Raw genomic sequence first — 15192 nt, forward strand, 5'->3', positions numbered from 1 at the left:
AAATACACTAAGCCTTTATGATATATTGACTGTGTGGCATGTGTTTCATCTCATTTATCTTCACCGTCGCTTCAACTTTCACAGTTGTAAATCTTTTCCTCTAACAAAAGCCAAAACACCACAAGTAATCACATCTACTTCTTTGGCACATATGCATTTATTCACATCTTCTGCGTTGGTTCAGAAAAGGCACATGGGTCGTAATGCATAGATGTTAAACTGTCAGGATTCAAACTGCTTCAGCTTGTTTTTCTATCTTTGACCAGCAGCACATTCTTTAATTGCTACAAAGTCAGTAACTCATGGATTCTTCAGTAGGTTGTAAAAAATGTGAACATGGTGTTCCATGAAGTGCAAAATTAAACGCTTTACTTCAGGAATGTTCATTTGTGTTGTGCATTATTGGAACAATTGGACTGTCATTAGCTTAGCTGTGGATTGGCGTGTAACTAGCTGTGATTTTGGAGTTTAGAAGTTGTAGATTCTTGTGCATTAAAATGTGCACAGAAATGTATTTTAAATTGAACCCAATTGCTGTGTCATTTAAAAATCACACATCTGGTGGTGCTGTGTGTCAGATTTACCTGAGGTTTATCTTAAACCTGCTTCTTGTCTTATTCTTATCTTAAAGACATGGTTTTACTGAGGATTAAAGAAAGAACCATATTTTTTTACTTATTTAATTGGGTTGCTCATAACGTAAATTTGACAGTATATCCATATCAGCAGAAGTGGCAGATGAGACTCATGCTTGTTTAGACATAGCAGTCAGGTTAAATTTAATACACAGCTGCTTTGTGTTAAACCACTTAAGTTACTTATTTAGCCAAACCTGTGAGATTAAACTGCTGCTAAGCCAATGATAGAGCAACAGCCCCTTTAAGTTCTAAGGTAGATAGGAGCATCAACATGATATTTTGGTTCTTCACTTTGGAGTGTTTCAAGTTTTTGGCATTTGATTTTTGGTCTCTCTTTTAGGAATTGCCCTTGGTAGGTCTTTAGTGTTACATGTCTGGTCACTTGTGATGTTTCTGGTAGATGGAGATGTACTCTTGAACGTCGTCTGGGGAACCCAGCACCACTGGGACTCGCTGATGGAGGCTCTCGGGCTGGATGTCCAGCACGTTCATGGTCCCGGTGGTGGCCATCCCCCCAGCCTGCTCCATAATGAAGGCCATGGGGTTGCACTCATACAACAGACGAAGCTATAATGGAGGAAAACAAATAAAGAAGCTTTATATATTTATATTTTATATATATATATATATATATATATATATATATATATATATATATATGTAAACACTGCTCAAAAAAATAAAGGGAACACTTAAACAACTCAATATAACTTCAAGTAAATCAAACTTCTGTGAAATCAAACTGTCCACTTAGGAAGCAACACTGATTGACAATCAATTTCACAGCTGTTGTGCAAATGGAAAAGACAACAGGTGGAAATTATTGGCAATTGGCAAGACACACTCAATAAAGGAGTGGTTCTGCAGGTGGGGACCACAGACCACTTCTCAGTACCTTTCTGCTTTCTGGCTGATGTTTTAGTCACTTTTGAATGTTGGTAGTGCTTTCACACTCGTGGTAGCATGAGACGGACTCTACAACCCACACAAGTGGCTCAGGTAGTGCAGCTCATCCAGGATGCCACATCAATGCGAGCTGTGGCAAGAAGGTTTGCTGTGTCTGTCAGCGTAGTGTCCAGAGGCTGGAGGCACCACCAGGAGACAGGCCGGTACACCAGGAGACGTGGAGGAGGCCGTAGGAGAGCAACAACCCAGCAGCAGGACCACTACCTCCGCCTTTGTGCAAGGAGGAACAGGAGGAGCACTGCCAGAGCCCTGCAAAATGACCTCCAGCAGGTCAAATGTGCCATCTGTCTGCACATACGGTTAGAAACCGACTCCATGAGGATGGTATAAGGGCCTGACGTCCACAGATGGGGGTTGTGCTCACAGCCCAACACCGTGCAGGACGCTTGGCATTTGCCAGAGAACACCAGGATTGGCAAGTTCGCCACTGGCGCCCTGTGCTCTTCACAGATGAAAGCAGGTTCACACTGAGCACATGTGACAGACGTGACCGAGTCTGGAGACGCCGTGGAAAGCGATCTGCTGCCTGCAACATCCTTCAGCATGACCGGTTTGGCAGTGGGTCAGTAATGGTGTAGGGTGGCATTTTTTTGGAGGGCGCACAGCCCTCCATGTGCTTGCCAGAGATGGCAAGAGAGCCTGACTGCCATTAGGTACCGAGATGAGATCCTCAGACCCCTTGTGAGACCATATGCTGGTGCGGTTGGCGCTGGGTTCCTCCTAATGCAGGACAATGCTAGACCTCATGTGGCTGGAGTGTGTCAGCAGTTCATGCAAGGTGAAGGCATTGAAGCTATGGACTGGCCCGATTCAGATCTAGGATGTTATTTGAGTGTTCCCTTTTTTTTGAGCAGTGTGTGTGCGTGTATATATGTATGTGTGTGTGTGTGTGTGTGTGTGTGTATATATATATATATAACAAATAATTACAGTCAAGCGCAATGCTGATACAACAGAGCGCTTACAATGCAAGTGCTACTCCATGTGCTACATTTTAGTCAAACTATTGCAGATGAGTTTTCTGTCATGTTGCGTGAATGTTCCCAAGTGTGCTTATATACTGCAAAGTCTGCAACTGCAATGATATCAATATAATCAGTGTTCTATTTTGTCTGTATCATGCGGTTTTAATAGTGCACTTAATGGACCCTTTAATTAATAAGATTTAATTATAAGGCCCATATCTTGGGGGGGAAAAATAAAAGATTGAGTTTACAAAGTTTCAAAACATACTGTTCACTCATAAGTCTATACAGTCCATATATGAAAACTAAGCTGCAATAGCCAGTTTTGAATGTGATGTCACAAAACAAACCTATTTACATATACAAGACGATTCAATCTAGTTTATTTCAGCTGATTCATCTTGAAGTTATAAGGAGTGTTTCAGTCTGGAGGTGTAATACAGGGCAACCAATAAGAACAGAGCTCATTTTGATATATCAAGTTTAAAGGCACTGTGATGGAAACAGCCCATTTAATTCTAAGCGTTGAAGAGAACAGCCAAAAAAGAAGACTGTTTTTAGTCTTTAGTCCACAAGATATAGCTTCTTTAATATTAATAAATATAAATTAAATGGTAATGGACATTAATTCCAATTAATGGATATACACCGTATTTCCAAAAGTATTCGCTCGTCTGCCTTCACACGCATATGAAGTTGAGTGAGATCCCATTCTTAATCCATAGGGTTTAATATGATGTGGGCCCACCCTTTGCAGCTATAACAGCTTCAACTCTTTTGGTAAGGTTTTCCACAAGGTTTAGGGGTGAGTTTATGGGAATTTTTGACCGTTATTTCAGAAGTGCATTTGTGAAGTCGGACACTGATGTTGGATGAGAAGGCCTGGCTCGCAGTCTCTGTTCTAATTCATTCCAAAAGTGTTCTATCGGGCTAAGGTCAGGACTCTGTGCTGGCCAGTCAAGTTCTTCCACACCAAACTCATCCATGTCTTTACTGACCCTGCTTTGTGCACTGGTGCGCAGTCATGTTGGAACAGGAAGAAAACTGGCAGAGCTTCACAGCTCCCCCTACAGGTAGAAACTGATGGCAATATTGATGCCATCATCTGCGATGAAAGTGTGGATAAATTAGTAAGAATTCTTTGGTAGCTTCAGCGCTTATGTAAAATTTCTAATACAGATATAAGAAACTGTGCATTGGCTTTAGAAATTCTAACAACACATCTATGTAATCCAAGTTAAAAGAATGTGTATACAGAAGCTGATTTTGTTCCAGCTGTAGGGTTCTGTTGACACAGTTGGAAAGCGACATTCTGTAGACTTTACAAGGCGTGCCATTAGTCGACAGAAGGAGAGCAAAGGTGAGCAAAGACACACATTCCTTTTCAGACACCTAAAACTTGGCACAAGTAACAAGGCAAACATAGTTTTCTTGGTTTTACCTGTCTGTGTGAAATCTCAATCCTTCATGTTCTCAGTCATTTCTCTAACATAATGTAGAAGTAAAGCTCTCATACAAAGTGCACCTTTACTGTCGCAATCTGACTGAAAGCCTTTCAGGACTCATATCATCATTTCCAAAGCTAACAAAAAAAAATCGTTGTACCTTTCCTTTGGGACTCTTCACGTTGGCTGGGTAAAGGAAAATGCCTCCATACACGAGGGTCCGATGCACATCTGCTACCATGGAGCCCACATATCGTGCCCCATAAGGTTCACTGCCACCCTGTACAAACAAACAGCATCTCATCATTCATCTATAAAGGGGTTACCCTTTGAGTCCTGGCACACATGCAGATATTCTTTACACTGGAATTCCATACATTTATAGTATGCATTCATATGAACCTGGACACTGTAAATTACTGTATGTATTCTAAGACGGTCACTATTGATTAAATTAGTAATCAGGCAGGTTACTGTAATCTACTGATTATTTTGACTGAGGCAGGCAGTCACTAATTATATTTAGTCAAGCTCTGTGCACAGGTGCAGGGCTGTACCTCTGGGAATTTCTTCTTCTGAAGGTACTCTGTAACAGCAGGATCAAAGTACGTGGCATATCCCTCATTCAGACTGTAGATCTTTCCTCTCTTCTTTATTTTCAGATCTCTTTCCACCAGAATGAACTCCCCAATGGCCTGCAAAAGACAAACAGGCACACACAAGGGCATGTCATGGTTATTCTGCATTCTTGAGCACGTCAGTTCGCAAGCCCTCCTTATATCCTGCCTTCAGGAATGCACTGCTGTGCTCAGAAATACACTAAATACTCATAACTTTCAGGAGTAATTTGTTATGAGCAAGATTTTATTACATTATAATAAATGAAAGACTTGAAAAAAGCCTTTCATTGGCATTTGGAAGTTTGGGGTCTCCATTCAAAGGTTTGTAATCAGTGTTTTCACAAATTTTAACGAAGGTAAACATGCTTGTCCTGTGCAACTGCACAGGTTTGGAAAAAAAAAGTAGATACATTTCAATACATTTAAAACTAAATTATGTCATCATAAATAGATAATTACCATATATTATTCATCATTTATTAACATTTTGTGGTCTCCCAAATATTTAAAATGTTGAAAAAAAAACATGTAACAAGCTCTTCTGTTGTCTAGTTTATAATATTATACAAATGATTACTGTATACACTTTCAGTGTTTTCAACACTTTAACTTTGTTGCAGATAAATGTATAAAATAATTCTAACATGCTCGTCTTGTTTAAATTCAATGCTTTCAAATCATTATTAGGACACTTCAGAACATTCTAAAATGACTGTTCTCATATTTAAATCCACATTGTGTAAAAGTGTGTGATTTAATTAAATAAAATAAGCACATTTATTAATATGCCGAGTAATTCGAATGTTCTGGACAGTGGCATGTTTTACAGTAAACTTACCGGATCCAGCATGAAGCAATTGACTCCCTGGCCGGTGGAGAGCACCACCATAGTGGCGCTGCCGTACAGCGCATACCCAGCAGCAACAATGTTTCTGCCAGGCTGCAGGGCGTCTTTCTCACTCGGTTCATCATTTGTGCACTGGAGAATAGATTGACGTGTGATTACATAATAACGTCTCCATCTGGTCAATTTTATGAAGCTAAATTCCATGTAAACTGAGCAATGTTAACCTACTTAGTCCATCTATGTCAATAAGACAGTTATGACAGTAAATAAAAACTGCTAAAGAAAGATTTATGAAATTTAAACTGAAATTTGTTGAGGATGAAAATGTTCAAGATTTCATTAAAATGCACTTCGCAATCAATTTCCTTGCAACAACGCCATAACTATGGAAAGTTAAAAATCCCCCAAAATAATCAGCACTCAGTGTGCTGTGTTTTATTAGGATGCATCGTAAAATGTGACTGAACCTAGCGACTATTGACTGTAAAGCCGGTGCAGGAAAAAATCATACCTTTCTATAGATGGCAAAGATGGTCCCAATGGAAGCCAGGCAATCAATGTTGGAGGATCCATCAAGAGGGTCAAAGCAGACCACATATTTACCCTGCAATCACAACAATGAACATTTTAAATATAACCAACTTCCACACACGAGGAAGAACTTCAAGAGAATTGGTCTTATTTGTTTGCTTTAAACATACCCTCCTGTCTGGCTCCACTATAATAGCAGTGTCGTTCTCTTCTGTGACCAGCACGCAGGATGTGAAGGAGGATTTGATCATGTTGATGACCAGGTCATTGGAGAGGACATCTAGCTTCTTCACTTGGTCCCCAGTCACATTTGTACTGCCAGCAATGCCATAGCTGCAGGAGAAAACTGGCCATCAGATAGGGCTGCACAATATTTGTTAATCTCATAGCAACATTGTCCTTTGCAATATGGATGTCAAAACATGCAAAGGAATCCTCCAATCACAGAGTTTTTACTGTGAGCATCCTGACCAAACACAGTTTCAGATGAGTGTTTTTGTGAGTGCTTGGGTGAATCAAATTATCAGTAATCAGTATATGTTTTCAGTATATTGCAAAGCATAAACCAACTATAAAACATAAATCTGAGCTTAATTACGAGTCAAAACTTTAATAAAGTCCTTTATTAAACACTTTTTAATAAAGTGTTCAGTTTTCAGTTAAAAAGGCAAAAAGCAGAAGATGTATATTTAACAGAAAAGTAAGCCTCATCAACTTTTCAGTTGTTCAAAGAAATCTACAGGGAGATTTTTCCACTCCACAAAAGTTCAGTCTTAGACGTAAACGAAATACATTCAGTGATGTTGAGTTCTGGACTCCGGGGTGGTCAGTCCATCATTCTGAAAACACCAGCAGCTTCTTCCTATGATCTGCAATGTTCTTTTTTGTCTATTCTCTTTTCTTAGTAAAGGATGTCTGACAGTTGCACATCCTTTTACACCCACAGTGTTGTCTTCTCACAGTAAAAGGATGAACAGAAACATGCGAGGAGCTTGATTTTGATTCCACTCTCTCAATGATGAAAGCTTTAAGTGCTGTTTATCTGACAGTGACAGTTTTGGTGGTCTACCAGCCCTTGCACAGTTGTTAAAAGTCCCATTTTCTTCATATCTTTTCATAGTATTTTAAAACCCCAGGCTTATTTTCATTTGACTTCCTCCTTCCTCATGCAAGTGGATTATCATCTATCTAGTATTCTTAGCAATATTTCCTGAAAAATGAATAACTCAGTTTGTCTGGAAACTAAATAATAAAGGTGGTCTTGGACTTTTGCACAGCACTAATACATAAGATGCAAAAATTTATTAAGCACTAGAATAAATTAGTCACTGTATAAAGCAATTCACACAACATAGCAACAAAGATGGATATAGTTACATATAGTTTGCTTTCATACTTTAGATTATTGGTTACTTCCCTGGTGTCTCTTCTGATCACTCTATGATCTGAATTCATAAGTAAGCATGATCTTGCAGATTTCAGCAGAGAGAGATGTCAGAATATGAGTCATTGCTCATAAACAATAAGAGGAACTTTGTCAGTCTGACACTAATTAGTCATTACGCTATTGACAAAGAGCACCCCGGGTGTTTTGATACTGGATGTATTACATAGAGCATATTCAACAGAAATCTCTTCAGATCTTATGATATAACATCATTTTAAACCCAACACATTATAATCTCCTTTGTTGTTATGTCAACACTCAAAGCTGCCAGCTGTTTAAACCACCTTTAAAAGACTTTCAATGTGTGCATTTTAGAAGTTTAGACAAGAAAAACTGTCAAATCGTGTTTAAGCAAAAGCTGCTCTTTATACCAATGAAGCCAAGGAACAGATGAACATTAAGCTGAGTGCTGTAAAATCTAATGTCACTCCAGTGGAACAAACCGCTGATTTATGCTCGTTTATACTGGTCTGGTGCTGGTCTAGCTGGTCACCCAGCACAGTCATGCTGGTTGAGCAGCATACTAGAATCCAAAACACAACGTCGCTGCTGTCAGGAGAAAATCTTGTGTCTCCATTTTTGTCATTTTTCAGCTTTTGACATAATTTGGAAATTCCTATTGCTCTTTACATTGTACATGAATTTCATGATCAATGGACCAAATTAAACGGCCCAAAATGACCTGGGAAAATGTCTGGTTGCATTGACTTGCATTAAAAGTAAAGCAGGCTTTTTCCTTCTCCTGTAAAGTTACCATGTTGGAGATGCGAGGTTTTCTTCCTGCTGGTTTTGCTGGTGACCAGCCATGCAGGTCTGCGCTGGTTTTACTAGCAGGGCATCCTTAAGCTAAGGTAAATAGCTATTTTATGCAATCAAACCCTATGCAGGTATTTTGAGGGGCTGTGCTCATACTGCACACTACAGTAGTAAAGTGATAGCCTGTGACTGCGCAATGTTTTGCAGACGAGGAGAAATGTGTCTAGCTAACTGCTTTAGCTAGGCTTTCACAAACAGCATTAAGTTTGGTGCAAAGTTATCTACTCAATTGTAACTTTAATAGGTCAGTTGTTTTGTTATGCAGTTGGAATCTAGTTTTTGAAAACTAAACTCAGTTTTAAGTCGTTTGCACGCTAAAAGCGCGCCCCAGAAGCCCTGTTAGAGTATTTGCTGAATACTTACAGGTTGGCAATGCCTGCCTTCCTGACAGCGCTGGAAATGGCTTTGATGGCCGTGCAGAGAGCGTTGAGCAGAGTGGTGAGCTCCCCGGTGCCTTTAGCCTTCCTCCCCTCCTCCAGCAGGAATCTGGTCAGAGTCACTACGTTGGTGTCGAAATGGCCTTTGTCTGACATTTTAACTAAAGCAGGGCGCGACGTGCTGCTGGAGAAACTTCAGTGAACAACAAGCTAACTCCACTCATTCAGCTGAGCGGACTCACAACACGGAAATACCGAGAGGCTGAAGGGGGAGTGGAGGGCTGAGCCAATAGCTCGAGCTAAAGGAGCAGCTCAGCAGCGCCGCGCTAACGTGGCTAACGACCAACTGAAGGCAATGGTGTCGCTTAGCAACGCGAGCAGCTGCTCGACCCCACCGTTACAGGTAAGCCACATTACTGTTTAGTTTAATGTATTTGGCAACGAATTATATATATATATATTTTTTTTTTTCCCAAAGTTATCAAATACATAGAAAATATGCATTGTTCCTAGAGGTGGGTAATCCAGGTCCAACAAACAAAATCCCACCGCTAAGGATTTTTCAGTTAGGCCCAAAGTTCAGGACTGTCTAACGTGAATGTCCCTCAAGCCTGTTGGACAGGCTTGATTTTGGACTTAAATTATCTAGCTAAACTGGGACAACTTGCTTTGTGGAATACCCCCAGGGGCATTTATATTTATAAACACACTGGACAGAAGGCCATAAAGTACATGAACGCTTTGAGCACAGAAAAGAAAGTATACACAGAGAAAGATCCACAAAACGTAGGTCCATAGATTAAAACATTTTACTGCTTCAAGATTACTGTTCTTTTTCATGACCTTTCCCAATCTTAATTGGACTGGTCTAATTCATAAGCATTACTCTCTTGTCAAATATTAGGTATATCTGTATATTTGACAGATTAGAAAGATTCACAACTCGTGGTTCAGAATGAAGCCCACTGAAAACTGGTCATAGATGCACTGAGTTTAGCACTGATCGAGTCAGGTGCAGCACTCAGAATACTCTCTGCTACCTTTTTCACTATTATTTCCTGTAAACCTATATCTTAGGCCATCACAAGCTGATACTGAACAACTCCATTTCGGGGTAGTTTGCTCTCGAGGGGCCCAAAAACCCCTTTTTGGGACATATTTCTGGAAAAAGCGATATAGATTCAAATAGTGAAGCACTAAAATGGCATAAATAGTCATAAAGGCGTGACTGAACCTGAAACAAAGCACAAGGTGGGAAACGATTCAGGCTGATTGTCAGCCCCTCCCTCAAGTGTAGGTGTACGTGGGAATGTATATGTATGCCTGTCTGTCTGTCTGCCCTATGATGGACTGGCGACCTGCCATTCATTCTCAAAATATTATGTTCAACATCCTCAAAAAGAAAAACACTCACTGTAGATCAAAAGTTAATATTCCTAGCATTACATAATAATATTGAACATATATCTGCATCTATACATGTTTTCATAATTCAAAAGCTTCAATTTAAGCCCAACCTTTCTATCTTGAAAAATTATACTTGTCATGGCCAAAAGTCTCCCACAATACCTCAAACTGGAAAAATACCATTTATATATACCTAGATGTGTACAACATGTACAATTCTCATGACTTTGGGCATTTTAACACCTTAGATTCCTTAAAGATGTTAGATTTGAGTAAAAAATGATAGATATATTGCTTGCATCATTGCATGCAAAAGTTTGGCAGCCTGGCCAAATTACATGCTTTGCTGATTTTCTGAGTGAGAATAAGTTACACATCCTCTACAGAGAACACACTTCTGCACACTTTAGTGTTACTGTTCATTTACTGAATTTAACATATTAGGCATACAATTCAATATGAAATACGGCCTCTGCAAAAGCTGTGGCACATTTTAGTGTGAAAGTTAAAAAATATGGAATTATGTATTAAACAGTGCGTTACATCAAATTCTTTATTTTTATTTTTATTTTTTTAATTAACACTTAATCAAACAGAAAATTGTTATACCTAGTAGAGGAAATGACATGTCAAGTTCAACCGTAAGGCCTAACTTGTCCTATTTTTTAAGGTAATTAAATATTAAGTAACTGTGAAATAACATTAAGAGGTGCTTAAACTGTATGAATTCAGTACCACTAGACAGCACATAAGAGAATCTATTACTTAAAAATATGACCTCTGGATAGTCAGATTTGTGCAGATCTGATTCTCATCAGTTTTGTCAACTTACTGTGTATCTGATTGTTCTGCCATGTTTTGTCTCTTTTACTTGTTGTTTTGCGTTTTGCCCTTGATTGAAGTGACCCTTTATGCAGCTTTATTTTGTGTGTTAACTGCAAAAATATGCCTACCCAACAATGTTTTATTCCCAATACGTGAAGTTCAAGAAAGTAACAATTACTAAGCATTAAAATATGCTACATGGGTTGTCAGTAGAGATTGGGTTAACTGATTTTCATGTAGAAAACATAAAATGAAAAAACGTAATTTGTCCAAGGGTGTCAAAACTTTTGCATAAAACTTTGCAAACACTACATCTTCACCAGCAATGCTCAAATCTAAAATAAACTAAGTCATGGTCTAGGTATATAAAAAGAATAGTGTCTGCATTTTCTCTAATTTGAGGTACAGTGGGAGACTTTTGGCCACTGGAAGCATAATTTTCAAAATGGAGAGGGCATCTTGGGCTTAAATAAATAAAGCTTAGGAATTTCTGAACTTTTCTAGATGGAACTTTTTTTGCTACAAATGTGAATTTTGTAATGAGAAATCTAATAATATATTGAAAATGAATGGTGGTGAACACCTGCATCTTATTTTCCATTCTTCCCCTTTGTTTCAGGATACTTTCTGCCAAATATCATGCCTCTACACCCGTTTATCAATATCAATATTTAAATTTCTGTAATTTTTCCAGAAACATGTCCCAAAAAGGGGGTTTCGGCCCCCTAGAGTTGGAGTTGACATGGCCCAAGACATGGACTAACAGGAATTAATAGTGAAAAACTGTAGCAGAGAACATCCTGAGTGCTGGACCTGGCTCCTGGCCTAAAAACAAACTTATCATCATAGAGGTATATTTACAAAACACAGGTTCAGAAGTTTATAAATGACACTATTGTTTATTTCCCAATTTTCACTCGTGATAGGAATGGGCTGAATTCACAAGTAAGCATGATGTTGCAGTTTTCAGTAGGGAGACATCAGAATAAAGGACGTTACTCATAAGCAATAAGAGGACCTTTGTGACTTTTTTGTGCAACATGGTCTACATTATGTTTAAAATCTCTTTGAATGTGTGAGGCCTACACATTCATCAGTTACCATAATGTGAAAGCTTATTCTATACGATATGGTGTTAAATACATAAATAAGCTGTGCAGCGGCATTCAGTTCCTTATATCCAATAAAAATACATAGCTGCCAGTTCTCCTATATTTGTCATGTAGACCTGAACAAAGATCTTACTGAAAATGATCTTACTGCACTGGCAGACGTCTTGACAGCTACACATCCTTTCAGAGTGTTGAGTCGTCCTTTTCTAAACTGCTTATCCTCCTGGGCTGTGGGGGCTGCTGGAGCCTATCTCAGTGGACATTGAGCAGAAGGCAGGAAACAACCTGGACAGGTTGCCAGTCCTTCACAGGACAGACAGTCAGACATATACATTCCCACGTACACCTACACCTTGGGGGGGCGGGGAACCAAACCCAGACCCTTCTTGCTGTGAAGTGACAGCACTACCTACTGCAATTTTCTCTTTAACTTTTAATAATCATTTTAAACTGTTTTTTATTCACTTCTTTTCCTTTGACTTTCCCCTTCCTTATGGGAGAGGACTATCTTATATCTAATCTCCTCAGAAACATTTCCTTCAAATAAAAACTGCAGTTTTGACTGGACATTAAATAAAGGCTAGTAGATAACTTGGCTTGTTTAGTGAAGTTCTTACATTAAAGATTAACACTAAAGCATTATAAGAAACTATAAGGGCTGTAGTGTGCAGGGTTGGGATGTAACATAATATTTATTCAGGATACAGAAATTAATTATCTGTATTGAGTTCATGTTATATTTAATAAAAATAGAATTCGGAATACAGTTACTTTGCCACAGAATAAATTAAAAAGGCTTCAAATGAATGAAAGAAAAGACATCAATGCTTATTTATTTATGAACTATTTTTTAAAAAGGTGAAAAGGAGGTAATTATTATAGAATAAGTGACACTTTTTAATCCCACAAACGGGGAAATTCCACCTCCGCATTTAACCCATCCGTGAAGTGAAACACCACATACACACTAGTGAGCGCACACACACAGGGGGCAGTGAGCACACTTGCCCGGAGCGGTGGGCAGCCCTATCCACGGTGCCCGGGGAGCAATTGGGGGTTAGGTGTCTTGTTCAAGGACACCTCAGTCATGGACTGCTGGCGCTGGGGATCGAACCAGCAACCTTCAGGTCACATTTATTAGGTACACCTAATAAAGTTCAGTTGCTTGTTAACACACATAGCTAATCAGCCAGTCACATGGCCGCAACTCAATGCATTTAGGCATGTAGAGTTGGTCAACAAAACTTGCTCATGCCGAGCATCAGAACGGAGAAGAAAGGTGATTTATGTGACTTTGAACGTGGCGTGGTTTTCAACTTATTCACAGATTTTTCACACATATACACATCATATACATACACACACACACACACACACACACACACACACACACACACACACATATATATATATATATATATATATATATATAAATATTAATATTATTAATATTAATAAAATGAAAAATAAAATCAAGCTGTGTCCTGTGACTTTTGACTCACCAGTTTATAACTATATATGCATCTGTATGATCTGGTTTATTAAGATTTTTTTTTCTTCTTTGATTTTTCAAGTACTACCTTCATCAGCCACTAGAGGTCAGCCTTAATCCAAACTTCTCTGTTGTCAGCACTATTAACAAAATCCCTTTCATTTTACTACTTTAAATGCTTCATTTGTGTGAAAGACTGCAACCACAGAATTTGAGAAAGAATAGGTGAAAAAGTTTTGCTTTTTGCTTCATCACACCATAAAGCCCCTGACAAAACTGTCTGAATATGAACCCCTTACAGTCAATCTGGTCTTCTTGATCCCGTAAAGAAAACAGATCACAAACAAACCAAACAAGTAATCTGCGTTATTACTCTGTGTTCAAAGTGTATGAGCGCTTACCCTTGAGGATTATAATGGTTCACCTTGAGGTCTACTGCTCTTCAGATAAGCCCCATTAATCCTTCATGTGAATAGTCATAAATTATTACAAAAAAGGTTTTAACCACACTTAGTGAGTAAACCAATATGAAAGCAGGATATAACGCATGTAACACATGTAAACAAAAATTGATACACGATAAGCCTGCATAGCATATGTTGCTGTTTGCCAATGTATGCGTGCTTAACCTGTGGTCAGATTCACTGATATAGTGCTTAACTGCACATTGCTACTAAGCAGTAACTGACATTTCTTTGATTTTGCTTAGATGTGTCCTTTCAAAGACTACACACTTAAGTAGATGCTTCTGCAAGGGTTCTTCAGTAAAGGTAAACTATTAGTTCTATATAGAACCATTTCATAATTAAATGCCTCTTTGGCGTTTGATGAAGAATGTGTTATATATGGTTCTATATAGAAACTTTTTGAGAATGGATCTATTTGACATCAAAAGGGGTTCTACTATTGTTATGATGTCATGCTTATAACAAGAGAAGAGCTTTCTTGTTGCATATACTTAACATGTATAACACATTCTCCATCAACCTTAAGAACCATTCCACCATGCTAAGAACCATTTAAGCATGAAATTATTCGAGTCTTTACTAAGGAACCCTAGAAGGACCATCTTGTTTAAGTGTGTAGGCCGCTACTAATGAAAACATGCATAAAGAGTGCCTAGTCTTGGTACCACTGCATGAGGTTGTAGCAGGAGTTTAAGGTGACCCAGACTTCTGTAGAAAGTTAATGTTTGACTAGCTGTAATGTCTTGCAGAACTGAGCGCTGCGGCCTAAAAGGCAAATTCAAAGTCACTGGCCAATAATCGAACTAAATACATTCTCGTGCTCACGCAACTAGGTTCAGTGTTTAAAGGGGAAAAATAACGTTTTTTCAAGAGATTTAATGTTAAACTATTTTTCCCTATTCGTTTATTTAGTACGTGTTAAAAAGTCATTTTAACCTGGGCAGCCCTTTCACCCAAGCCTGTTCCCCCTCGTAAAGAAAAGGAGCATCCATTTGTGATGATTCATTCAGGAATGTGCGGTATTTTCATTCTGTTCTCTCAATTTACACACAAAAATTGATTTGGCTTGACCATCCAACACTCTTATATATCACAATTATATATCATTTTTAATTTCTGTAAACTACATGGTTATCAGCATGTGCACCCTGTGAAACTAAGCACTCCTGAGTGCTAACCTAGTGTGTTTTAGGCTACATTCGCGGCCGTGTTACGTTTTTTGACCTTCAGTTATTTT

At 38.7% G+C, this 15192-nt stretch overlaps 1 protein-coding gene across 1 annotated transcript; it reads right to left on the reverse strand.

Annotated features, from left to right (window-relative positions):
• Window positions 1-135: 135 nt before the first annotated feature.
• Window positions 136-8929, reverse strand: fbp1a (fructose-1,6-bisphosphatase 1a). Its single transcript, XM_017695522.2, has 7 exons — window positions 8639-8929; window positions 6183-6345; window positions 5993-6085; window positions 5473-5613; window positions 4572-4709; window positions 4175-4294; window positions 136-1205 (listed from the first exon to the last, which is right to left on the reverse strand). The coding sequence occupies exons 1-7, from the start codon at window positions 8806-8808 to the stop codon at window positions 1017-1019; spliced, it is 1014 nt and encodes a 337-aa protein (XP_017551011.1). The 5' UTR covers window positions 8809-8929; the 3' UTR covers window positions 136-1016.
• Window positions 8930-15192: the final 6263 nt, after the last annotated feature.

This window comes from Pygocentrus nattereri, chromosome 20 (assembly GCF_015220715.1).
Source record: "Pygocentrus nattereri isolate fPygNat1 chromosome 20, fPygNat1.pri, whole genome shotgun sequence".
Lineage (NCBI taxonomy): Eukaryota > Metazoa > Chordata > Actinopteri > Characiformes > Serrasalmidae > Pygocentrus > Pygocentrus nattereri.

Coding starts and splice junctions, on each gene's coding strand:
- fbp1a (XM_017695522.2), bottom strand. CDS start 8,808: ATGTCAGACAAAGGCCATTTCGACACCAACGTAGTGACTCTGACCAGA. Junction 4,710..5,472: donor ATTGCTTCATGCTGGATCCG/GTAAGTTTACTG, acceptor TGTCTTTTGCAG/GCCATTGGGGAGTTCATTCT. Junction 4,295..4,571: donor AGAAGAAGAAATTCCCAGAG/GTACAGCCCTGC, acceptor TTGTTTGTACAG/GGTGGCAGTGAACCTTATGG.